The 26,591-nt window shown below is 36.0% G+C and overlaps 2 protein-coding genes and 1 long non-coding RNA gene across 17 annotated transcripts; 1 reads left to right on the plus strand and 2 right to left on the minus strand.

Annotated features, from left to right (window-relative positions):
- Nucleotides 1-2,742: 2,742 nt before the first annotated feature.
- Nucleotides 2,743-4,441, minus strand: LOC140008103 (uncharacterized). 2 transcript variants are annotated; one of them, XR_011815510.1, is made up of 4 exons: nt 4,317-4,441; nt 4,125-4,217; nt 3,961-3,994; nt 2,743-3,217 (listed from the first exon to the last, which is right to left on the minus strand). XR_011815510.1 is itself a non-coding variant. In XM_072051685.1 (3 exons), exons 1-3 carry the CDS (start codon nt 4,277-4,279, stop codon nt 2,879-2,881), a joined length of 528 nt encoding a protein of 175 aa, XP_071907786.1. In that variant the 5' UTR covers nt 4,280-4,435; the 3' UTR covers nt 2,743-2,878. The 2 variants fall into 2 exon arrangements, 1 of the variants encoding a protein (XP_071907786.1); XM_072051685.1 differs by having other exon boundaries at nt 4,125-4,435.
- Nucleotides 4,442-6,269: 1,828 nt separating this feature from the next.
- LOC113719169 (uncharacterized) lies at nt 6,270-11,935 on the minus strand. 5 transcript variants are annotated; one of them, XR_011816186.1, is made up of 5 exons: nt 11,682-11,935; nt 11,508-11,563; nt 8,532-11,337; nt 8,300-8,378; nt 6,270-6,715 (listed from the first exon to the last, which is right to left on the minus strand). It is a non-coding gene; the product is annotated as an uncharacterized lncRNA (long non-coding RNA). The 5 variants fall into 5 exon arrangements; XR_011816184.1 differs by having other exon boundaries at nt 6,270-10,169; nt 11,251-11,337; XR_011816185.1 differs by having other exon boundaries at nt 6,270-8,378.
- Nucleotides 11,936-12,242: 307 nt separating this feature from the next.
- Nucleotides 12,243-14,571, plus strand: LOC140008104 (transcription factor E2FA-like). 10 transcript variants are annotated; one of them, XM_072051689.1, is made up of 12 exons: nt 12,243-12,363; nt 12,463-12,555; nt 12,686-12,762; nt 12,917-13,028; nt 13,115-13,200; nt 13,270-13,356; nt 13,494-13,580; nt 13,661-13,705; nt 13,801-13,849; nt 13,998-14,099; nt 14,229-14,305; nt 14,390-14,571. In XM_072051689.1, exons 8-12 carry the CDS (start codon nt 13,665-13,667, stop codon nt 14,496-14,498), a joined length of 378 nt encoding a protein of 125 aa, XP_071907790.1. In that variant the 5' UTR covers nt 12,243-12,363; nt 12,463-12,555; nt 12,686-12,762; nt 12,917-13,028; nt 13,115-13,200; nt 13,270-13,356; nt 13,494-13,580; nt 13,661-13,664; the 3' UTR covers nt 14,499-14,571. The 10 variants fall into 10 exon arrangements, with proteins under 10 accessions (XP_071907790.1, XP_071907791.1, XP_071907792.1 ...); XM_072051690.1 differs by having other exon boundaries at nt 12,245-12,378; XM_072051691.1 differs by having other exon boundaries at nt 12,251-12,363; nt 12,510-12,555.
- The last annotated feature ends 12,020 nt before the right edge of the window (nt 14,572-26,591 follow it).

Consider the following 26,591-nt stretch of genomic DNA (forward strand, 5'->3'; position numbering starts at 1 on the left):
AGGCTACTCTAATATTGTAAGTCCAATTTTACATCAAATTTCTATGAACATTTCAATAGACAGTAACCTGGGTAGAAGTTTAACCCGCTTGCGGGTTTAAACCTTTTTTTCCACACCTTTCCCTTTTCTTTCAAAAAAAAAAAAATACAGATCCCCTCCCCCCCAAATTACACTTTCCTTTTTTTTTTGGTACATTGGAGGGCCATAGGCCCGATTACAGACTAATTAAACGCGGGGAAGCAACTCCTCTGATATCATTACTTATAGCTCTCAAACGCAGGGAAGCAACTCCTCTGACATCATTACTTATAATTAAACGCGGGGAAGCTCTCAAAAACTCTTCCAATTCTCTTCCAATTCCAACTCGAAGTAGGGCTATTCCTTCATCAGATTGTTGAACTAGCACTTTCAGTCCCCCTCTTCTAACTCCAACTCGAAGTAGGGCATCTCCCAACATGTCGCAGGTCCAAAGAAAAAAGCAACAAACAATAGGTACTCTGTTCTATTCACACTTTCAGTTTCAATCGTTGAAGCATGAAAATTTTGGTTTCTGCATTTAGACTTTGCATTAGACTAGGTGCATCACTTGTATGGTATCAATGTTGGACTTGGTTGTTTTCTTACTCTAGCTTGTTCCCTTGAATCTTTGGTACTTTTGTGGATAATTTCCTATTGTGTTGGATAATGTAGCTTTTGTCTGTTTTTTGTTTGATTTTGCAGTATTTCTTCTTATGGTTTTTTGGATGATGCGAAAAGGGGAAAAATGTTGTGACGTTGTGATGATATATATTGATATTTTTGGATGATATATTGTTGTTTTGGAGATGTTTTTGGATGATATATTGCTGTTTTGAACTCCAGCAATTTTTCCTCCCTTTGATGATGCAATGATTTTCTGTATTCATCCACCCTCAAAATGGTAAAAATAAAAAACAATTGTTGCATCCCGCACCTTGAATAATTGTTGAAGCTAGAATGCATAAAAATGGAAAACAGGATTTTTTATTGTTGTGTTGTTAAGCACTATTCTTTTTTGTTGGTTTGTGGTAGAATCTGTTTTTTTTTTTTGTGTTGTTTCCGTGGCAGTGGTAAAGCTTTGCATTTGGGAAAAGACTAGCCATAAAACCCGCAAGCGGGTTAATCAATACTTTGTCTTCATGCAGGCCAAACTTTGAGGATTCTAGAACACTTAAAGATGATTAGAAATTTTACAGTTGGCGACGATGTGGTCGAAGTACTAACTGGCAGTGGATTTGAGAACCTGCTAAAGTTTACCGGTTTTTGTGGTATACACTGTCATTACTTGGTTCAAGCTTTTGCAACCAAGTATAATTCTAATACCCAAAGCTTCATTTTGGGCCAAGAAAATGCAGTCAAACTCTACTTTGGTTTGAGGGATATCCTTCAGATTACCTGCTTGCCAATCAGTGGCATCCCCCTTGTTTGCCAAGAAGCTCGGGGGAAAGAGATTGCTAATGAAATATTCCCCAATTTGGTTGTTCATTTTGAAATGAAGGGCTTCCATTTGAAAACGTTGCGGGACATTGCTACTCTCAAGGCTTCTGACAAAGAATTTGCACATCCTTTGGACATCAGGGTGCGGGCGACAGTATTGTATTTGCTGGGATGTTTGATTTTTCCAGATTCCTCTTGCACTCATGTGAGGGCTATATATGGATACTTTGTAAAAGACATCAACAAAATATCCGAGTATGCATGGGGGGAGACATGCTTGGTTGAGATCCACCATAGTTTGTCAAAGTTTTCATCCAGGAATGTATCAAAGGAAAAATACCTCATTGGCGGTTCGATGTTTGCATTAATGGTAGGTCATATTCAAGCACCCTTCCGTTTGAGATTTTTGCTTTCAATTTTACTAATGGTTTCAGGAAAGCTTTTTTAGCTGACATTTTTCCTTCTTTTTGTTATACTTTTTACATTCCAGATTTTTGCTTTGGAGTATATCAAGCCGTTGAGGCCAATGTTTGGAGTTGAAAATCTGCCTTGCTCGTTCCCGTTGTTTTGTGGCTGGGCTGAAAGCTTAGAAAAATTTTAAAAAAAAAAGAAATATGAGTATTTGAAATATGAAGAAAATTTTTTTTAAAAAAAAATCAAGATGCGAACTGGAGAAGCCGAGAGTGAGAAACGGAGGAAGTGAAATTGAAATGAAATGTGTCGTCTGCACTTTCTTTATGCTAGGGTTTTTTTATTTAATCTGATTTTATTTTTTAGTTAAGTATAATTCTACACAACAATACCTCATCCTTGGGCTGTGGTGTAGTGGCAACGTACCTTATTGTTGGCTCAGAGACCTGAGTTCGAATCTGGCAGTCTCCATTCTTGCTATTATTTTGAACTTATTGTTGGCTCAGAGACCCGAGTTCGAATCTGGCAGTCTCCATTCTTGCTATTATTTTGAATTTGAGGTTATATTGTTTGAAAATTTGAGAACCGCCGGTTCGCGGTTCATACGGGTTTTAGCGGTTCGTGCAGTTCGTAGCAGGTTTCCATTACCATCCGGGTTTGATATTGGACCGGACCGGTAGCATGGCTGGTTCGCGGTCGGACCGGTCGAACCGGCCGATCCGGTCCGGTTCTGAAAACATTGTATAGATCACAAGCGCACCTGATAATTTTAGGACCATGTATAAAATATTTAGATCACAGGTTCACCACTAAACTTCATCTCAATTGCAAATAACCACTATCAAACTACAAATCTCTACAGTAAAAGAGCAACAATTTAGAAAACCAATATTAATACAAAAGGTTAGCAAAAGGTTTGAGCATTACAATTCATTATTGACACCAAATTGCATAAAAGTAACAAGTTATAGCGATGCACCAAATTCACACAAAAAAGCCTTTAAACCTCGGTTTAGTAGAAATGCGATTCTAGGTACCCGTTAAGTGAATTTGGGGCTCCCATATGAAAAGTAAAACCTTTAAACCTAGGGTAGACACTCGGTTTTGGGGGCAACTTTGCCACGGAAGCTTTCTTAAGAGGCAAATTTGCCTCCAAATCCTCAGCCTCCTCAGCCGCAGCCTCCTCAGCCGCAGCCTCCATAGACATCTCTAATTTTTCAAGCTCTGTTGCAAGTTTTTCAGAAATTTGTCCATGGTTGTCCATGATTTTTGAACCAAGCTTAAAAGGAAATAGATAAACAACAACCACCACAACGACCACCACCATGGCGCCCACAGTTCCTCCGTTCATCTGAAGAGAAATAGATAAACGGGAATTAATTCTAACTCCCACATAATGAAAAAAAAGCTTGAATGCATGGCAGGAGGAAAAAACAATTGATGGAATATCCTATTGCAGCAGAAAAGAAAGATTCAGGCATCATAGGTGCAAAAAGAGGAGCTCAACAATTAAAACAGCATTAAAAAAAAATTCAGCTGAACAAATACAAAGAGGAAAAACCAACGGCAAAAAGAATGTCTTACACATATCCTACACAAATACAAAGAGGCAAATACAAAGAGGTGATACTATAGACAGAGAGGAAGGGATATGTTTTGTCATACAAGTGGATATGTTGTGTCATGTCCTGCATATCTTGAATTTTGCTTGAGTTCATTTAGGCTGTTTTTGTACCAACCATTTGTTAGACTGTTTAGCTGCATATCTTGAATTCACAAGAGGTTATTGTAGTTACATTAAAAAAAAAAAGTTACACAGGATATTATGTCAACATCTGTGCTGAAGATGTTTTTTTATAGCTGTGAAAGACAAAAGTGGTTCAAGCACCAGTGTAGTAGCTGAGGTTCCACACATCCGGGAGGAAGGCGATGAAAGTGGCTCTAGCCAAAGGTAGGTTTTTTCTCCCGTCTTTTTTTATTTGAGATATTTATTTTAGGGTTTATTAGATTATTAGTGGACTGGAAAAAAGAGTAAATTGCTTGGACATAACAGGATTTGAGTCAAGGCCAAAGATGGTCGAGAGAGTTGCTTACAGTTTCGGGAACAACAGGATTTAAGTCTAGCAGCCTGCAGAAGAAGAAAGAAGAAAAAGGAGATGTATGATCACTGGTCAGCACAAAAGCCCGCCGAAGTTGCAAGCTACCAAAAGGAAGATAGTACAAACAGAAACCCTAAAAACCAGAGCGTGAGAGAAAACCTTCTCTTCTCCTCAAACGATGAAGAACGCAGAGAGGATTCTAAAGCTGAAGAACGCACAGAGGAGAGAGGAAGGGAACGGTCAGAGGTGATACTATAGACAGAGAGGAAGGGAACGGTCAGGTGAGCAAAAGGAAGACAGTATAAACAGAACATTCAAAAACGTCTCAGAGAAAACCTTCTCTTCTCAAACCTTCTCTGCCGTATGCTTCGCCGCTGAATGTACGAGAGTTCCCTGGACTAGCAGTCTAGCAGCCTGCAGAAGAAGAAAGAAGAAAAAGCATATGTATTTGGTAAAAAAATGATCACTGATCAGCATAAAACCCGCCGAAATTGCAAGCATCCCATCAGCATTTAATGCTTCAAAATATTACATCTACTACCCTTGAGGTTTGACCAAATTACAAATCAGGCTCTGAAATGGTACTATAAATATATTGGGTTAATTACAATTTATCCCCATTAAGAATCTTGATTTTTTCACTTTACCCCAAAAGCTTTGATTTTGAGCATTTAACCCACCGTCAGCCCAAATTAGCAACTGTGACGTTAAAGCATTGAAGATAGCAAACATGGAAAATTCTTCCTCCTCACAAAATCAAAACCTCCAAAATTTGGAAATTTATGACAAAATTACAAATGAGGCTCCGAAATGGTACTATAAATACGTTGAGTTAATTACAATTTGTCCCCATTAAGTATCTCGGTTTTTTCACTTTACCCCAAAAGCTTTGATTTTGAGTAGAAGTGGCAATATGGATAAATGGTCCATAATTGGTTTTGATTTAATAGATGGTAGATGAAATTTATCCAATCCATTTGAATCCATTTAATAAATGGATCTAAATGGATTAAATAAAAACCAATTATCCATTTATATCCATTTAAATATTTTAGTTACTTTTTTTTTGTTTCACCATTTCTTGTAATATGAGGATACTCTTTTATGACCGTGTGAATTTTAGGCATATTTGGGTGAGAAAGAGGATAAAGTACTATAAGTGATAAAAAATTTATAAATTTTAAAAATCAAATCAAATTTAAAAATTTAAATGTTATACTTGCATAAGAAATAATACAATAATCATAATAATGATAAATCTCTGATTTTTCCAAAGACCTGGAGTTGTCAAAAAGGTTTGTTTTATTTTATTTTTGTCAAAAAATATTTTTTGGGGTGATTTGGTACACCCAAACTCAATACCGAGTGGCGACTCCTATTTTTCTTAAAAACCCTTTTTAGACTAAATTTTGGACCCAAATTGTCGCATTTTTAAAAGTTCCATTCTAGGTCTTTTTTTCACTTATTTTTAAATAAAAAACGCCATCTTTTGTAAACACCCACTTTTATTTTTCCATCGCGAAAAATGGGGCGCGACACCCATTAAGTATCTCGATTTTTTAACTTTATTCCAAAAGCTTTGATTTTGAGCATTTAACCCCCACCGTCGATCCAAATCAGCAACTGTGACGTTAAAGCATTGAAGATGGCAAACATGGAAAATTTTTCCTCCTCACAAAATCAAAACCTCCAAAATTTGGGAATTTACCCAAATTTTCCATTTTCTAATATTTCTACAAATATGCAGAATTATGCATATCCCTCAAATCTACCCAATATTAATGTTTTGTTAAACTCTACATAACAAAAATATGAAATATAATATTCAAATATATTTTAGTTACACACAAGTTGGACGGGTAACCAGTATTTTAGAGAGTTACCATAATCTCCTGAAACCCGCATGCGGGTTTAAAGAGTATTCGGATATTCTGATATGCACCTACGCAAATCGAATCAACCGGATATCTTATCCATATCCGATTTTTGAGGGACTAGGAGAGGTTCACCACACGAATGCGCGGTGGATAAATGCCCAATTATACCTACTTAATTTGCAAATTATTATGTAGCAGATGTAAATGATAAACAAAATATTCAGAGTTGTGTTCTTAAAAATTATATATAATTAGTTCAAAATTGTAAAAATATGAAATTCAAGAGATGAAAATTATTATACAATACCATTAAAAAAGGCAAGAAAAACATGATTATAACATACACAACTGGCCATTGACCCAATATACAAATTATATTGTGCTGTCCTCAAAATTTATGAATGAAATCTCATTCTTAAAAAGCATCAACAGTAACATATTTGCATTAATTAACATAATTAAAAACTCTTTCTCAACATATCTTGTCTTTTGAGTTTTTTAGGAAAGCGACCTCACAATATCTGCACAGCTTTGATGCTAGAGAGGTTTTACAGCATCATGGGATAAAGCCAATCAAATGAAAAATAAAATCCTCCAAAAAGTATCAAGGATACACATCATAAAGAAACCTCATTTTTTTCTTTTTCTTTTTTGGGTACATTGGAAGAGGTCATAATCTCTTAAATAGAAACAAAATGAGAATAAGCATCTGCTAACACATACGTTTCCAACAAATCTCGCATCTCTGCAGGGATGTCATCAAGAACTTGTAAACCTAATGGACCATAAATGCTACACTTGGCCAATCAATTTGTATATTGATTGCATTCCCTCCAAATATGACTCAGCTAACAGTAGCTTTAACTCTCATATCTGAATAAGAAGATTATGATTCGCTGAGTTCTGATACCTAAATTTTTTACTAAAACTTCATGCAAGAAAAAGACCAATCAAATGGATCTACATATACCATGCAATAGTAAGGGCATAGATGACTGGTAATATCCTTCACATCATGCAAGTCAATCTCACAACTATTATTTGGAGTTGTCCCATGCTGTTTCAAAAGATGCAAGCTGAATTGCTAAATGAAAGTAAGAGGTTCACCACATGCCAAAAACTCGTCAATGGTTTCCAAACAAAATTTACTCTCAGTTTCGACGTTATGTACAACTAAAAACTAACTAAATTTAAGTGCAAATATCTGCTCCAAAATCTAACTTGGCAAGTTTTCGTATAGGAGAGCAAAAGAATCAAGAAGATTTCTCAATAAAGCAGGACAAAAGGAAGTTTCTAAAAATTTTCAACTTAACTTTGATGCTCTTAGCTCAAGGACAACAAAAAATTAGAACAACCCACTAAAATAAAATATAGAAGAAACTTTTCATGAAAGGGAGAGGAAGGAAAGAAAATATGATCGGTATTCAGATGAGGAAGGGAGAAAAGATATAGCCAGAGAAGAAAGAATGAAGTAGAAGGGGAGACAACATTGGAAAAAAAAAAACTGTCTAGAGCAAGCTATAACCTTGTAAGCAACTCAAAAACAAAGATAAGATATGAAGTAATTTTCTTTTATACTGCACATTGGCCAATATTTACAGCCTCAAAACCAGCTAGAATTCCTCAAATTCAAACAAGTTGGTATCTTATTATTTTCTTTATTAGTAAAAACAAAACAAATAATATCATACTTTTCCATTCCAAACAAATTAATACAAGGTAGACCATAAAACTGCCAAGTAGTCTAAATTTTCATTATAAACTATGTGGCCAATATCGAATAGTAAAGCTACAAGTCAAAGCACAACTGCATAAGCAAATGCCATAATGAGCTTCAAGAGAAATAGGAAAAGACTCACATGAGAAATTTACGAAGCACTGACAATTATCAGGTTGATACAATTTTGGAGAAAGTCAAGGAATGAAATTTGTGAAATCCTTGCTATCAATACATCTTTAAGGAAACCAATCAGACACATAATATTATGCAGTAATAATTAGCCTTTGAATTGCAGTAGCATTTTTAAGGGAAAACATGACTAACAAATTACCCTTTGAATTGCAGTAACAATTATAATAGTAATAACTACTCTATGCTCAATTGAAAATGCATTTTAAGCATCCAATCAAATTGTTAGTCCTCTTTTACATCATTCATTTAGCAAAATATTTGATCTAAAAGCCTAGAGAATTAGCACAAACTACAAGGTGAGAAAACATATATATGTCTAGAAAAACTAAAGCAATATTGATTGATCTCTTTCAACTATTTCTTCCTTTAGATAATTGTTTGCCTTTTCTTCAACATCTACAGCTTCTAGAAGAATAATCTACATTATTTAAAAAAACCCTCAATATATGGCTATCAAAGACTATATTAGAATGATTGATAAATTTAGCATGTCAAATGATAGAACACGAGTATAATGCATAACAATTTTGAGAAAAGATATCCACCTCAAGAGTACTTCAAACTGAACCTCCCAGCTTCATATATGATTCAGATGCATAACAATTCATCTTGAGAAGGCAATAGCTAAAAAAGAAAAAGAATTGGTAAAATTAACAATTTCAACACCCACCAGACACTTCGTGGAAACCACTACATAGCACAAAAATCAGAAATTTGAAATTCAAAGTTAAGGTAATCTAGAAAGATGACCACAAAATAAAAAGAAAAGACGATAACCTGAAAAGCTAAATCTTTTTCTCCTTCTTTTAGTATTTCCTTGTGATTTTCCTCAATCTATCAAATAGGCAGCAATCTAAGATTATGAGGAGCAGCAAAACTAAAGAAGCAAGCAAGAAATTAAAAACTTCAGAAATGAAAAGGAAGCAGAAACTTGAAGGTCCAATCTAGTGTAAAATTGGAAAAATGACAAGGAAATAAATCAACAAAAATTCACAACCTGAAAAGTTAAAAATTTTTCTCCTTTTAGTAGATATTCCTTTCATTTTTTCGAACCGTTTTCACATTTGAATACTATAACGTTGAGATACCAAGAACGATATATTACATACACTAAAAAAATGACTTCACCAATAATGACTAACCATAGAAAAAAGGGCTTTAAAAATCTCATTTGGCAAATTCACATACGAAATAAAAGCTCAAGTAAGATATTGTCAATAATATTAAAAAAAACCCATAAAAGTATAAACAAACAATTATTAGATCAAACTTGGCTGTTTTGTCTTACCATTACTATGGGCAGAATAGATTGCTATTGTAGACAATGAACCACATAGTTCAATCGTCAACTCTGCTTTACCCAACTTGCTCACAAACACTTCTAGAACAAAGCCATGTAATTAAATGATAATGCTCAAAATGTAAAAGCATTTGATAAAAAAATTGATCTTCTAGTTTTTGAAACATTAATGAGGTGTTATCAAGATTAAAATGCAAAGAAGAAAAGTAAGTTTGTAAAATCTACCCATTAAACTGGCAAAACAAATTGTGTAACCTAACCATGCTATGATAATAACCAAAGTAATAGGCTCTTTGACGGGCTAAGAGAGCCGGGAAAAAAAAAGAAAGAACAGGCCAAAAAAAAAATTGCCCCAGTCCAACTCATCATTCAAGAGTAGAAAGGCAAAGAAAATTAAAAGGCACAACTATTTAATATGTTATTTTTAACTTTCACAAGCAAATGTACACGTGGAGTTTCTATTCTAGCTTTGTAACCTTCAATTGTTGAGGAAAACAATCTATCAAATAAACAAAAAAACGCAATTAGGAGATAATCTAAATCCTATCAGCATATACATTTAAGAATCTAGGGAAGGGAAAAGTTTCTCTTATTCAGGGGGAAATACCCCCAAAGAATACAAAATCAGTCTGTTTACCACCATGTATGCATTATCTTCAATGAATGTCGCACTGGTAGCTATTAAGTGGTGAATTTTTTATTTTTTATTTTTTGCATTGATAGTAAAGAAATTGTACATGAGCCACTGTAAATGAATCATTCTTTTCCGTAGGACCAATAATTACAATAAGAAAGCAAACTATGAACCAAAAGGTAAATACATCAAGACATTGAAACTGCATATAAACAAGCTAACAAATGAATTTCAAATCAAATATTAAATAATCTGCAATAAATGAAAATTTCTTACTAAAAAATTCAGAGACTACAAAATTACAAGGATCTCATGGTAAAAGAAACATTAAGTAAACAACAGTACATCAAAAGACTAAACATACCTAATTAAGTAGAAAAAGGCTAAACATAGAACAAACTTAAGTAGCCTTAAAGCTAGTGAGAATAATATAAGCAGCTTCCCTCCTATCTCTACCAGCAATCAGCTTAACACAAAATGCCTATTAAAAACACCAGATCAGTTTTGGATACTCAAAAAAACCCAAAAAGAAAAAAGAAAAAAACATTGCAATCATGGGCTCTGAACCAAGTATAATCCTTGCATACATAAAAATCTTTCCTTCTTGTACAAGATGATGGCACATAAACATTAAGAAACAATATGATTTTCCATTGATTGCCTTCTACACAGAATGTTTGAGACAAATAAATAGAGGAAAAAGTAAAAATTTGGAACCTATACAACAAATTGAACAAAAGGTGAGATGGCCAAAAAAAATAATCATAGTTAAGAGTATGGCCAAATATACATATTTTGGCAATCACTTTTTCCTCATTGTGTAACAGAATTTCTTGCACTGCACATATGTAATTTGAGAGCAAGGACTTTTTGGAATTTGATACACCAGACATGGTAAGCTCAACCAAAATCTCAATATTGTACTGAAGCAAATTACAGCATAAAAACTTTTGGTTCCGCTGCAAAACTCAGACGCCTATAAGGCATTTTAGCAATAAGTGTTAACCACACTTGTAAATGCAACTACACCACTCTATGCATACTCTAAATACAAAGTCACAACTATTGCAATGGAAAAGTAATGACAAAGACATCTATTCCAAGCACAATTCAAACAGGATCTCCCAGTACCATGTATAACTTGGATGCATAACCATCCGTGTTAAGAAGGCAATAGTAAAGAAAAAAGGCAAAACTAAGAAATAATACCTATAGCTACTTTGTGAAAACCAATGAATAGAATATAACTTGAAAGCTGAATTTCAGGTGAGCTGCAAAGATAATTGGGGAAAAAAAGATCACAACCTAAAAAGTTAAATCCATCTCTTCTTGTGGATATTTCTTGCGTTTTTCCTCAATCTACTAAACAGAAATCAAAATATGACATAAATGGAAAATAAGACTATTAGCAACAGCAAAACTAAATAACTAAACAAGAAATTAAAACATATAATCTTCAATGGAAAAGCCAAAAAAAAAAAGAAGGAAGCGGAAACTTGAAGGTCCACTTTTGCGTAAAATTAGAAAAATGGTTGGAAAATAAACTACAGAAAAATTCAAACCTTGAAAAGTTAAATCTTTTTTCTTCTTCCCGTTGACTTTTCTTCCATTTTCCCCTCAATTTATTAAAAGAAAAATGAGATCCCTATCTGTCCAATAGACAGCAGAAATGAGATCGTTAACAGCAACAAAACTAAAGTACTAAGCAAGAGATCAGAAATCAAAAACTTTTCTTACAAAAAAAAATGGAAACAAAAATTTGAAGGCTAGAGTAAAATTGGAAAAATACTGAAAAATAAATTAAAGAAAATCGCACAACCTGGAAAGTTAATTCTTTTTCTCCTTCTCGTGGACTTTCAATCCATTGTCCGCAATCTATGAGAAGCAAAATGTGATTGTGAGTAACTGTAAATTCAAGAAAACAAAGAAAGAAACAAAAACTAAACGAAAAAACATCAAAGTGCCTTATTTATTCTTAATTTTTGTTGATTACCAAAGAAGAAAAGAAGAAAGAAAACATGTAGATGAATGATAGATCTGGCCATCGTTTGACAGAGAGGGAGAGCGAGAAAGGAAGAGTGTTCATCTGAGGTTTGAGGGAGACCGAGGCAGAGAAAATGAGATGGGAAACAGTGGTAAATATTTGTCGTAGTATGTTTTCTTCTTTGGAGGCACAATGGAATCCAAAGTAAACTCACATGGGGAGCACAAGTGACTTTCAGACGAACACTCTCTAGCCAATAACGATTGGCCACATCACCAACACAAGCACCTCTTTTGAGCCATGGCATTCGCTCTTTTATATATGTGTTAATAAACGTCACAGTTGCTAATTTGGACTGACGGTGGGGTTAAATGCTCAAAATCAAAGCTTTTGGGATAAAGTGAAAAAATCAAGATTCTTAATGGGGACAAATTGTAATTAATTCAATATATTTATAGTACCATTTCGGAGCCTGATTTGTAATTTGGTCAAACCTCAAGGGTGGTAGATGTAATATTTTGAAGCATTAAATGCTGATGGGATGCTTGCAACTTCGGCGGGTTTTGTGCTGATCAGTGATCATTTTTTTACCAAATACATATGCTTTTTCTTCTTTCTTCTTCTGCAGGCTGCTAGACTGCTAGTCCAGGGAACTCTCGTACATTCAGCGGCGAAGCATACGACAGAGAAGGTTTGAGAAGAGAAGGTTTTCTCTAAGACGTTTTTGAATGTTCTGTTTATATTGTCTTCCTTTTGCTTACCTGACCGTTCCCTTCCTCTCTGTCTATAGTATCACCTCTGACCATTCCCTTCCTCTCTCCTCTGTGCGTTCTTCAGCTTTAGAATCCTTTCTGCGTTCTTCATCGTTTGAGGAGAAGAGAAGGTTTTCTCTCACGCTCTGGTTTTTAGGGTTTCTGTTTGTACTATCTTCCTTTTGGTAGCTTGCAACTTCGGCGGGCTTTTGTGCTGACCAGTGATTATACATCTCCTTTTTCTTCTTTCTTCTTCTGCAGGCTGCTAGACTACTATCCTGGGAACTCTCATACATTCAGCAGCGAAGCATACGGCAGAGAAGGTTTGAGAAGAGAAGGTTTTCTCTGAGACTCTGTTTTTGAAAGTTCTGTTTATACTGTCTTTCCTTTTGGCATATGTCCGCTGGTATTTGTGTAGGATATGTGTGGTCAGTTGTTTATGCTTTTTAGTTGCCATGCATTCAAGCTTTTTTTTCATTATGTGGGAGTTAGAAAGGGGATATGTCTGGAGGAAACGCATACGGATCAAAGGTCACACCTTCAACTCCTTTGTCCAATGCCAAAGGAGGAAAAGCAAGGAGCTGCCGCAATGACAGATCTTTGGGTATGTTTCTGTTTGTGCCAAAGAGGTTCGCAAAAAGTAGAAAAGCTAGTAGCATGAGACAAGTTATTTTCTTATTTTCCTTTCAGGTCTTCAGACAAAAAATTTCGTCAACTTGATAAAGCATGCAGAGGATGGAATTCTTGATTTGAACGAGGCAGCAAAGACGTTGGAGGTGAATAATTTGTGTTCATTATATGTCTTACTTGTAGTCTGATTCAAACTCAGTTTTATGATGTCTCAGATGTCAAAAAGATGGATATATGACATTACAAGTGTTCTTGGAGGTTGGTCTAATTGAAAAGGAATTGAAAAGTACAATCCGTTGGACGTAAGTTTTTTCATCTTTACTAGGACATGGGACATTTTGGCATTTTTTTGTTTGTTTCTCTCCCTCATCAAGTTAAAATTTATCAAGTAAATGAAGCTTTCACAACTTACATGGAAATTTCTAAATTGGCTTCTCAGGGGCCTTGGTGCGTCAAGACAACCAGATCTGCAGGCAGAAGTTGAGAATCTTTCCATGGAAGAATGAAGATTAGATGATCGAATCAGGTTGTGTAGTTTGTTATCTTTTTAAGCAAACCGTGCTCCTGAAGGTTGTAATATCATGCTAACGCTTAGGATTGTTACAGAGAGATGCAAGAAAGATTGAGGGATTTGAGTGCAATCAATCAGAAGTAATTTGTCCTCCTGCACTTGATTACATTCTCGAATGCAGTTTGTAAACTTCTATACCATGTAATGCTTGTGTCTAACATTTTGACTGCTATAGATGGCTTTTTGTGACTTTCGAGGATATCAAGGCTGTGCCTTGCTTTCAGGTACTTTTTTATTATTTTGTTGTGTGGCAATTTCTATTTAGTGTGCTGGTAAGACAAATAAGAAGGAAAGAAGTTCCTACTTTTATGTTGCATATTTGTATGTTTAAGTTTCTTCATCGAAGTAATCCTGGATTTCTTTGTATGGCAGAATGAAACTATTATAGCCATTAAAGCTCCATATAGTACTGTTCTAGAAGTCCCAGATCCTTTTGTGACTTGCGAGGATATCAAGGCCGTGCCTTGCTTTCAGGTACTTTTTTATTGTTTTGTTGTGTGGCAATTTCTATTCAGTGCGCTGGTAAGACCAATAAAAAGGAAAGAAGTTCCTACTTTTATGCTGCATATTTATACTTCAAGTAACTAAATTGTGTGCATGCAGGCGGTTGATTATCCACAAAGGAGATATGAAATGACCCTCATAAGCACAATGGGGCCCATTGATGTCTACTTTATCAGGTAATTGTTTTTAACTTTCACAAATTCTTGATCTTTTGATAATTCAAGATGAATTCTCTTTTCAGTTAACATCTGCCATTGCAGCCAATTTGAGGATGTAATTGATGAGCCCATTCAAACGAGATATGGAGGATTTCGTGGGAATGAAGCTTTTTGGTCCAAGTTGTTCAAGACTAATACAATTTTAAGTTAAAACCATGAACAGCTGTATTTGATTTGAACATGTTACCTATATATATATACTTTTGCCTAGAGAATTTTTTGCCTACTCTTGAGTGGAATTTTTTGCCCCAAAGTTCAGCCAAATTACAAAAGATCCCTCATATATAAAAGCATATAACATATTATCGCTTGCTGTTACTGTGTTACCTTTGACTGTTAAATAAAGGATGATGTCAGCATCATTTTCATTAATAATTTTAACATTAATCATTAACACCGAATGCGAGTTAAAAAGTTTTAAACAGTTACCCTAAAATCTCTTTAACCCGAGGGTTTAGGGTTTAGGGTTTAGGGTTTAGGGTTTATTTCAAACGGATGCTATTTCAAACAGAATAGTAAAGAAATAAGGCATAAAATGTATTAATTACACAAAAAATCCAAAACATCTCAAATTACAAATTAAATTACACTCAAAAGAATCATGATTAACAATTAAAGAGAAGAAATTATCATAATTTTAAAAAATAAAATAAATAAAAATCGGCCAGGGACCTAATTGCAAAAAATCAAAAGTTTTTAGGGTCAAAATATAATTATGATAAAGTTGAGGGACTGAAATGCAACTAAATTAAGGACCTAAGTGAACGAAATTTAAAGTTTTCTGGGCCTAAGTGAAATTATCCAAAAGTCCAGGGGTCAAATTGCAAAAACCGGCATCTGATAGAGAAGGGCCAAGCTATTGGGTCATTTTATTTATTTGTGTGGGCCAAAAACGGTTAGGCCCAACGACAAGAACCCATCGGCCTTACTTTAAACAAATGGGTTTAACCCACAAATCTATTCCTAAACCCAAACCTAAAAGCCCACGAAATTAAGAAAAAAATTAAGATTTGTGCCTGTACCGGATCCCTGTTCTGAGCTTCCGTACCTCTCACTTCAAATGGCACATCCCCGAATTGAACAAAATTATAAAATTTTCCGCACCTTTCCCTTTTTTCTCAAAAAAAAATATAGATCCCATTTCCCCCCAAATTACACTTTCTTTTTTTTTTTTTTTTGGTACATCCTAAGTCCTAACACAACAAAGTAGTAATTCTCTACGGTAAAAGAGCAACAATTTAGAAAATCAATATTAATACAAGGGTGACTTGTTAGCAAAAGGTTTGAGCATTACAATTCATTGTTCACATCAAATACAATTGTTTTTGCCATGCACCAAATTGCATAAAAGTAACAAGTTATAGCGACTCTTTCGGATAATGAAGTCATTCATTCCAATACTTGATGTTTGATTCATCGACTCTTTCGGAATGAGATATAATAAATTTTCAATTTTAACCCTAACTTGTATAATATTAAAAAAAAAATGGACAAGATAGACAACATAAAGAAGTTTTTATCATCTCTAGAGGATAAGATTCATGTATTTGCAAGATTTTGATAGCTATATTTAGGAATCACAAACACTAACCACCCAACTTTACCAATTCCTAACATAGAAATACAAAATATTTTAGAAGTTACAGTAATAAGTATTTAACCCGCTTGCGGGTTTAAACTCTATTGAACCAAAATCAATTTATTAGAAGTTACCGTAATAAATTTTTAACCCGCTTGCGGGTTTAAACCTTTTTTTCCGCACCTTTCCCTTTTCTTTCAAAAAAAAATACAGATCCCCTTCCCTCCAAATTACACTTTCCTTTTTTTTTTGGTACATTGGAGGGCCATAGGCCCGATTACAGACTAATTAAACGCGGGGAAGCAACTCCTCTGATATCATTAATTATTGTCACGGCCCCACCTCCCCCTAAGGCGAACCAAAGGGTTTGGCGAGTCGCCTGCCCGGCTCTCGCCAGGATTCAGTCGTTCCTTAATCAAATCCAGAATAAATCACAGGAATAAATATGGCAGCAATCCAAACTTAAAACGGAACTTATATACATTGCTATCTCAAAAGGAAGTACAGCCATCAAATGTACAAAGGTTCTCACTTCACCATATAACCAGCCCGTGCCAAGCACTAGGGCGAGAACCATTACAAAAGAAACAAAATACCTAAACTAAACTAGTCTATGCTCTCATCCTGCTCGCCGTCCCCTATTAAGAAAAACAAAACTAAAGGGTGAGTTAAAAGCTCAGTGAGGTTCCGAACAGATAATCAACAATCAATTCAATACATTAAACATGGAGTATCAATAATTCAAGAAACATTTACAATGGAAAGCAATAGTTACATTCATTAAAAGGATACAGGCTCACATAGAGCTATTCGTTCTTTCGTTCGTTCCCCTGACATTTCCCCTTATTCCTCCAATTATTTGAAAATTTCCTTTTTGAGAAATAAAACCCTCGTGCCTTTGTTCGTTCATTCATCCCTTTCCGGACATTGACCGGACTCCACCCATCCGGACGTTGACCGGACTCTACCCATCCGGACGTAGCCGGACTACAAGGTAATACTCGAGTATACCAAATTCACCCAGGGTCACCATATCGCCCGACCGAGTCCGCTTCTGGCTCGAGTCGATCGGTAACGAAGGGCAGGGCCCAATTCAGCCAAAAGGCTTACATCATGCGCAACTAATGTTTCTATCATTAAATCATTGAAAATTTCACGTTTCATTAAGGTCGAGCGTGATAAAGTACACGCTCGCCTAGAAAACTCGTTTTAGAAATTCTTGAAAGCACTTAACACATTATCAAACAACAACAACAAGTCATGAAGTCAAGGAGAATATAACAAACAAGGAACACTCACCTAGTTATGCAAAATAACGTGCAAAATATCCTTCCGGATATTACCCTTAGTCACCAATGAAACCTAAGGTTGAACAAGAGAACATATTACAGTTTATCGAGCAAAACATTTAAGAGAAACAAAGAAACCCGACTAGTTAGGAGTAAAACGTGTAAAGATGACTTTCAAGTAAGAAGAGGGTTGTTTGAACCCAAGGATGAAAAATCATGTTTTAAAATGGAAAGCCGGTCATGGTATTGGTCAAACAAAAGTATACAAGTTCAAATAGAAACCTAGCCTTCGAGCGAAAATTTGGGCAGCACGCCCTTTGTTTTTACCTAATTTTCCAGCCATTTTGGCTTCATTATTTTTCCTCAGCCACAACCCAAAGTCACACATATCATAATTCAAGTCAAAAGCCGTTCCATAGGCTCATAATATCATAAGAATAAGAATCAAAATAATAACAAGTGCTAAAATACAATCTAGCAAAAGACAGATTCGACGTGTGGTTAAGGAAATAACACATCCGAGGCTACGCTTATCGGATTGAGGTGAAACTTATGCCATTTCGAAGCTAAGACACAGGGCTACAATGTTCATGCAGATCACTTAGTCCAGTTTCCAATGCAACCTAATCAAATCCTCAATTTACAGAACCAAAATCTAACTCGTCGGCTATTAAACTACACTGCACTGGAATGGTCATATCTCAGGTTACAAAGGTCCGATTAAGGTGTTCTTGAAGGCATTTGAAAGCTAAGTCAGAATACTACAACTTTCATGTTTTGGAAAAAAGCTAAATCAGTACGGATCCTAATGAATAAACGTGATAAACTGGATAAACTGACCAAAACGGAACACTGGAAATTTCCTAAAATAGTGAGGGTATTTTGGTCTTTTCATGGGCTACGTTGCTCCGATTGAGCTGAAATTTTGTAAGAACCTATAAAATACCATTCTCTACAACTTTCATGTTTTATTCCAAGCCCAATTCGGCCTCTAACATAGGGCAATAAAAACGGGCAGAACCTAGTGACAATTTTCCAGAAATCTGAAATCTTTTGGTTTCAATGATAACTTTCTTAATTTCTTACTCCACTTGCTACCAAAACCCCCTATATAACCTTGGATACAACATATATTCATCATACATCAAGTTTAGACAGAAATTTATTAAACCCTAACTCATGTAACAAAAGGAAAAATTACCCAAAACATGATAACAACCGTAATTCATCACAATCTTGAGATGCTAAGCTAATTTAAACAAGATTAAGAGTAACAATTGGGGAAATCATCATTCTTACCTTGCTTAGTGTCTACCAAGAGCAACCCTAGCCTTCCCCTTCAAAATTTCACCAATAGCTCACTCAATAAACATTCAAGGGTGCCTTTAATCGGTTTAATTCCTTTGTTTCCTCACTTTGTGACTTGATTCAAGAAGAAATGGAGAAGCTTTTCTCTTGTTTTTGCTCTCTCTCTCTCACGGCTCTTCAGCAGAAATAATGAGGAAGAATGGTGCAATTTTGGGGATAAGAAGGTTGGACAATGTCTTGGTCAATGGCCTCTAATGGTGTGACACTTGTCACAACCCTTACCAAGTAAAATTTCCTTTTCTTTTCTTGTATTTTCAGCCTCTAATTTCGGTCAAGCTTAGCTGGAATTTAGGATGTAGACACCAAATTTTAAATAGTTTGCATGTTGCATCTAATTCATGATTTTGTTTTAGATTGTCTGCATTTTAGTTGTTATTTTTTATTTTTATTCACTTACCTTTTATTTGTCTTTTATTTGCTAATTATTTTTAGTTTTATTTGTCATATTAATTTTGTTCACGTTTTAGCTTTTAGTTTTAGTTTTAAGTTTTAACGTAAAATTTGTGAAAAAAAAAGAGAAGAGAAAAAAAAAAGAAAATGGTTCACAAAATACGTTCATTCCTCTTAAATTCAATCTTTTGGCATTTTGTTATTTTATTTTTGAAAAAGAAAGAAAAAAAGAAAAGAAAAAAAAAGAGCAGAAAAATAAAAAATGAAAAAGGGAAAAATGGAAAATGATGCAAAATGAGAAAAATGAAAAAAGGAAAAAATGGAAAGTTGCATTTTTGTTGTTTCTAGTTTATTTTTATCCAATGTTAATTAAGTTGTTTTTGTTATTATTATTATTATTATTATTATCAATTTTGTTTAATTAATTAACTAGTTGAAAAGATTAAAAAAAAGGAAAAAAAAAAGAAGGATGGCCGCGGCCGCGGCATGCAAGCTGCACATTTTTGCAGCTTACAAAGGACAATCACAGATGCCTCATCGGATGGCTGGAGGTGAAGGCAATGGCAAGCCCTTCATCCTCACCATTAGGGTGAGGGTTTAGGAACTTTGAGTTCCATATAAAAGGGATGAGAAAACAGCAGCCGCAGGAGGTTTTTTTTTTTGGACGGCTAAAACTAGGGAGAGCAGGGAGAGTTTAAGGGGTGGAGGAAAGAAAGTTACGAAAAAAAACTGGGGGCAAGAGGGTAGTAGAAGAGAGCTTCCGTGAGAGATAGAAGCAGAGATTGAGGAAAAAACTGGAAGAAAAACCAGAGGAAAGAAATCTGGGGCAAATTTACGGCTGAGTGAGGGAGAGAAAGGAGAGAAACCAACGATAAAAAAAGGGGCTTCGGAGGAGTAGAAAGGGCAAGCTTTCGGGCCGAGAAGGAAAAGCTGGGTGTTGAAGGAGACAAGGGTTTCACAGAGATCCATTGCACCAGGATTTGGATTTGGTTTAACTCCTAAACAGCTAAAGGTAATCTTTCTTTCCCGTATGTTCATAGGTTATGTCATAAGCTTCAAAATCTCCGCTGCTATGGCCATGGCCACGTTCTTTCGTTTTCTTCTTTCCTTACACTTGCTATCTGTGTATTTGGGTAAAGAAAGGAAGAGGCTTTGATTCATGTTTTGCATCAAGCAATGTTTTTTTTGTTGCAAAGAGGGAGTATGAGCATGTAGAATACATCGATCAGAGTTTTTCCCTCTAGGACAATTTATCTCATGATTTTCTGTTTCTTTTTCCCGTACAAGACTAGAACTTTATATTTAGTTGCTGAAGTTGTGAACTTGTAATCCTTTTTCGGGCCATGATTTGATGATTACGGGTAGATTGGCGTTTGTTGGTATTTCAACATGAACCTCAAAAGCTGTCAATCTTCACGCATTTTTTTTCCTTCTCTTCACGAAGTTGAATGGGTTTGGTCTGTAATTTTGGTCTGATTTTTGGGGAGGGAAGTTTGGGACTTTGCTTTTTTTCTTTCTATGGATTTTAGCTGATGGGGTTCGTGAGAGTTCATGAGGTTTGTCATTGCTGTTTGTTGAATTTTATTGGCTGTGTAGGCTGTCCTGAATGCTATAGCTGGAGGTTGCATTTCATTTCCAGATTGGCTCGACCCATTTGAATCTGTATATGTTAACTATTGTGCTAGTTTGGCGTTTTTCATCTGATAAGAGGCGACGGGTATGAAACCCAGAAAATGCAGAAAATTCTTGCCGCAAGTTTGCATGTTTGTTTCTAAATTTTGTGCCTAAATTCACAGGTTTTACCTTTGCAAAGTAGGAAGACTGTTTGGAGATTTTGTTGGCTGATTTCAAATGTGGTTTAACTGATTTTTGCACATAAATTTTGCTGCAATAAGTTCAAAGTTTTGGCTTATTGCAGCGAGGTCGACAAGACTGGTTCCTTTGGGTGATTAAAATGCTGTTGTGGTTCGATATTTTTCTGTTGGGTCTGTTCGTTGTTGGATGGCGATACCATTGTGTGCGTTTGTTGCATTTTGTTGCAGCAAAATATGGCATAATAGCAGGCCATAGCACCAGCTTTGTTAAGTACTCACTGCTCCAAGTTTTTTACTGATTCTATGTTCAGTTTTCCTTGTTGTTTTCCAGAAAAGTAAACATTGGTTTTTGGTTGTTTAGTTTAGGATTTTGATTTCTGGTAAAGATGTCTAGATTGGAGCCATGCTTTCGGACCATAAACATGCATTTGTAAATGGAGAGGCATCAAACTTTCGCTGGCAGAAAGCTTCTTCATGCCTTCTTGCTTGAAGTTTTTCTATGTTTGCATGATTCCCTTTTATGATTTTGCTAGTTCGGATGTCAATTTCATGTTTTGTGTGTTTGGTTCAAAATTTGATGTTGGATCAAGTAAGCCTTGGGTTAAGGTATGAGATCAAATTTGGATTTTAGTGTTTGAAAGTGGAACAAAGGTGCAGCAAATTTGTTTGTTTTGTTGTAGGATGTTCTTTCACGTTGGTTTGCATGCATCTGCATGAATAATTTCCAGAAAATTTGCACTTTAACCCCTCAAGTTTCCCCTTATGCCACTATGACCCAGAAATTGGAAAAATTAATCAATTTGGTCCTTGTAATTTTGCAGCAATGCTACAAAGACTCAATTGAGTTCTAGTAGCTTGCAATTTGGTCCTAGAAGTAATTGCATTTTAACCTTTACTTGACCTTTTCTTTGCTCTTGGGCCCTTGAAGTTCCTAAAATGTTTAATTAGGCTTGAGTGCTTGGTTAATGTTCACAATTGAGTCCTTGGTAGTCTCAACTTTGTAACTCGATTGCTCATTTGCTTTCATTTGTTTGAGTGGTACTTAATGCAAGAGTTTAAGAACTTTGTGTTCTAATGAGCTTGTGTTCGCCTATTTTCTTGAATTTTCTGAAATAAATGGGCTTTGGTTTTTTTTTTTTTTTTTTTTTTGCTCTTTGACTTTCAAAGTTTCTAAAATGTTTCAATTGGCTTTGCATGGTTGATTAATGCTTGCGATTGGGTCCTTGGTGGATTCCTTGATTGGAAATTATGTATAGTTTGATTTCATTTAAATTGCAATTGGGAGAGTTTTGGTGACTTTGTTATACTTTACTATTTGAGGTACCGTGACCTTTTTATTGTTTTGAAGCCATTTTTCTTTCATTTGGACACAATTCAAGGGAGGTATAACTTCTTTTATCTTTTTTGTCTCTCCTATGTGAACCAATGTGCTACATGAGAAATACATGTCTACTTTGCTTTCCTAGCTTTTCTTTAATTTCTTTTATTTATGTCATTTACTTTTGCTTTTTATTTAAGTTATTCTTTATGGGGTATGTGTACACCTCTTGGCTTGTAATAGTTAGAGATTTAATTATTTTATTCCTTTTCCCCCTTTTAGATTGTAGTAGGGTCTCCCTAATGTAATAGATAGGGTTTGGAGGAGCATTCAATGAAAACCTATCGAAGTCATGTGCCTAGCTAGCAAATGTAATAGTTAGGGTTTTAATTGTTTTATGTGTCTTGCATGCTTAGTTGCTACGTGTTAATGTGCTTTGTTAGGGCCTTGCATCTAGTCGAGCATGCTAAATGTTATGTGCTATGTGTTTATGAGTGTTTGACATGTCTACTCGCTTTCCATAGCTATGAATGAATGTGATGGATGAATGTACGTTTCCGCTAGTCCAACGCTAGTCGGAATTCATAGAATGGGCTAGTCCAACGCTAGACCCTTAGGGATTTCCCCTCGTTAGTACATGTTTGCATGTTCATTACATGTCATGCATTTTTTTTAGTTAGTTTTATCATTTTGCATGCCCCTCGAACCCCTTTTCCCTCCATTTTAGGATTTTTGCATTTCATGCTAGTTATAGGGTTTATTTGCTTGAGAGTCCCCTTAAATATGGGACATAGACGAGTGTGGCTTTTTCTAAGCCTTAGCACGCTTGTAATCCCTCTATAAAAGGGTAAATTGAGTCACGATTTAGGTCTCCCTATACCCAATATGCATGAATTCCCTAGACTCATGCATTTTTAAATCCACTCTACCATTTTATACCCTCATCACACTTTCATTTTTCCTCCCATTTTGCACACGTACACCTTTATGTTTCTTCACTTGCACACGAACACTTTTATCATCACTTGCACACATGCACTTCATATTATCATTTCACATACCGTACCTTGCCCACTCATGTGCACATTTTCATTTACATATTTATTGTCTTTTATTACTTTTTCAAATTCATGTCCTCACATTGCATACATGCATTCCATTCATTTGCATCCCACTCGCATTATTCGTGACTTCTTCAAAAGATCGTTATTGGGCTTTACAATTAATGTGATTGGCATCACTCAACCTTTGAAGAGAAATTTCCCCCAATACCCCTAGGTCTAGGGTTTGCATTCATGTAGTGCATCCAAATGTAATAAATTCTTTGGTTAAAACAAGAAAATCTTTGATTAAATCATGCAACTAGCCTTGGCTAGGTCAAAGGGGTGCCTTGGATTTTATCCTTGCCTTCCCCTTTGTCAAATGTGACTCCCGAACCTTTTTCTTTGATTTACGTGGACTAGGAGTCGTTTAAAAGGGGTTTCTTACTACTTTTTCGTATTTTTTCTTTAAAAATTCATTTTTTGGTGACTTGGTACACCTTAACTCATTACCAAGTGGCGACTCCAATTTTTATTTCAAAAACCCTTTTTAAACTATAATTTTGGGTCAAATCGTCGCATTCTCAACCCCCCATTTAGATCCATTTTTTTTTAAATCACAATTCATTTCCCAATCACAAAAAAAAATACATTTTTTAAACCATTTATTTATTTATCAAAAAATGGGGCGCGACAGTTGGCGACTCCACTGGGGACATTCGAGAGTCCGAGCAAATTTGATTTAATCAATCTTTTTCTTCTTTTAATCTTTTCATATATCACATTTGGGTGTTTAGAATTGCATTTTTCCTTTTATTAGGATTTTTGCATTTCACGCGTATCCAACTACTCCCTCGCTCACGAATGTATGATTGGTTGATTGAATGTATGTTTATTTGCTTACCTCGCGCTCGCATTGCATTTGGGGGGTGTGTCACCTTAGAGTCTCGCGTTGGTTCTTGATCCCTCCCCTCCAAACGAGCACTAGCATACGCGCATACGCTTTAATTATTTTTACCCCTCATTTATTTTTCTTTTAGTGGCTTGTCACGCCACTCCACCCTATTAGGATTTTAGGCGACCCACTTGGACATGTGATCGTATCACGACGTGTGCGTAGCATGATCCGAGGGGTCACTCGATCTTCCACTTTAAACTTTAGGTTGATGACCTATTAGTTTTTAGTCGAAGGTTGAGGATTTTTTTTAGATTCGCCCAAACGGGTAGTCGTAACACGACGTGTGCGTAGCAACGTCTGGGGAATCGCTCGAGCCACCAACAAGGAACCTTGGGAGTGATGACCCTTGGTTTCCAAGTCTGAAGGCTCGGGGACCTATGACTTATCGAGTCTAGATGCATTAGTGAACCCTAACCTCATGCATCCATTTTAGCTTGCCTAGGGTAGAGTCGACCTTACCCTATTAGGGACACTATTCACGAGGGGAGGGGTCCAACCCCTTTCTTCTTTTTATTGCTTTATTTCCTTGTGTTGATTTCGTTGCTACAATGTGTTATGTGTATTTATCTGTCTAAACTAACTTTTCTTGGTTTTTGTGTCCCCATTGCATTCACAAACCCTTAGCAAATAAGAGGTCTGGCATGACCTTCTTTTAGAAGCCTACCCTTGTAGATAGGCTATCGCACGTTTGAAAATTGTGATGCATTTTGTTCATAAATTAATGTCATACCATTTTAGGCTTACCCTGGCAAACAAAGGGCTCCTTAGGTCACGTCTCATTTTCAAGTCGCATTTTTCCTTGCTTTGATAAGAATGGCATCATGCATAAGCCTTAGAAAGGGAATGCCACTTAGGGAATGCCACATTAGGGACAAGCCAACCTAAATCCCATGGGTATTTAACCCAATTTTTGGGATTTGCACGTTTAAATTCCTGTTAACCAGAGAAATGGAACCTGTAGGTAAGGTATTTAACTCTGGTTTTGGTTTCTAGATAGAAAGCCCTCGCCGAGTGCAACAGATGTTAGTAGTGCCGCCAGAGGTACAAAGATGGCCCACGTTACTCTCACCCAATGAGGTTAACCAAATAGTCTGTCGATTAGGACACATCGGGGATTTCAAGGACATTAAGTCCGATGGATATTTGGTAGAAGCTTTGGTGCATCTATGGGACCCCACTTGTTCTGCTTTTAGATTTGGAAAAAGGGAGATGACCATAACAATTGAGAAAGTCGCTGGATTTCTCAATTTGCCGATTCAAGGAACTGCCGTGGTATTGCCGCTAGTATCTAACAAAGCTGAATTTTGCCGTTTCACTGGGTTAAAGGAATCAGTACTACAAGGGGTAGACCAAAATATAGAGGCGAAGTTCTTATTTGATCGATTTGCGCTAAGAGATGGTTTTGAGAGGCATCGAGGGGACTTCTCGTTTACTTCCAAGGAAACGTGGGATCGAAAGAGAGTCTGGGTATACGGTTTAATCATGACGGGAACCTACTTTTTTCCTAGGAAAGATAAAAAGATAGCCTTCAAACTCACTAGAATCCTGTATGACTTATTTCTCGGAATTAATGATAGGCCGTGTTCCATTATTCCTACCATTTTGGCCGACATCTTTATAGCCTGCACTACCTGTCAGAAAGGGAAAAAGTTCTTTTGTGGTTCAAATTTGATCTTACATATATGGGGAATGGAGCATTTCATGAGATGACCGGCTATTTCATCGAGTCTACCAATGTTCGCATACAACTGGATAACCACACATCACAAGAGGATTAATGGAGACAGTCTGCCGTGCAATGCATCTGAGTTTGTGGATTTCTTGAAGAACGTGACCGATCAAAATATTAGATGGGTGTTGGATTGGACCGATTATACTAAACCCGTTCTTCGCACTCAGGCATCCGAATTCATTCTCCTACTGGGTACTCAAGGGATTACCGCCTACGCCCCAAAAAGGTTTCTCAGACAATTAGGGCGTACCCAAGAAATACCACCCGTGCTTGACATGAGCGAAGTCACCATTATTTTTAACTGGGGAATGTGCCCAAATCAAATCCCTATGAAAGATCGGATTATTGACGCCTGGGTGACGCTATCTGATGACGTGAGTTTTAGATACATCCCGGAGTTCAAGCAGAAGGGTTTGACGACTTCACAATACGAAGACTGGGTAGGAGGATCCGTTGCGCAAGAAATTCAAGATGAGCCATCTGAGGAGGTGAAAAAGTTGAAAGCCATTATCAAAGCAAAGGATAAAGAAATTCTGCAGTTAAGTAAGTCTGTCGAAGCATACAAAGGGATGGTCGAGCAAAGCAAGCAATTGTATGAAAATGAACGAGGAAGGCGTCAAGAGCTGAAAAGGAAATGTGCAGAATTATATGACCAAACTGAATGTGTTAGAATTCCATATGCTAGGGAAACAAAAGACTCTGTATTAGATAGGTTCAGAAGTTTTGGCAATCTTGTACGGAATCGTCTTCGTGACA

This window comes from Coffea arabica, chromosome 6c (genome assembly GCF_036785885.1).
Source record: "Coffea arabica cultivar ET-39 chromosome 6c, Coffea Arabica ET-39 HiFi, whole genome shotgun sequence".
Classification (NCBI taxonomy): Eukaryota; Viridiplantae; Streptophyta; class Magnoliopsida; order Gentianales; family Rubiaceae; genus Coffea; species Coffea arabica.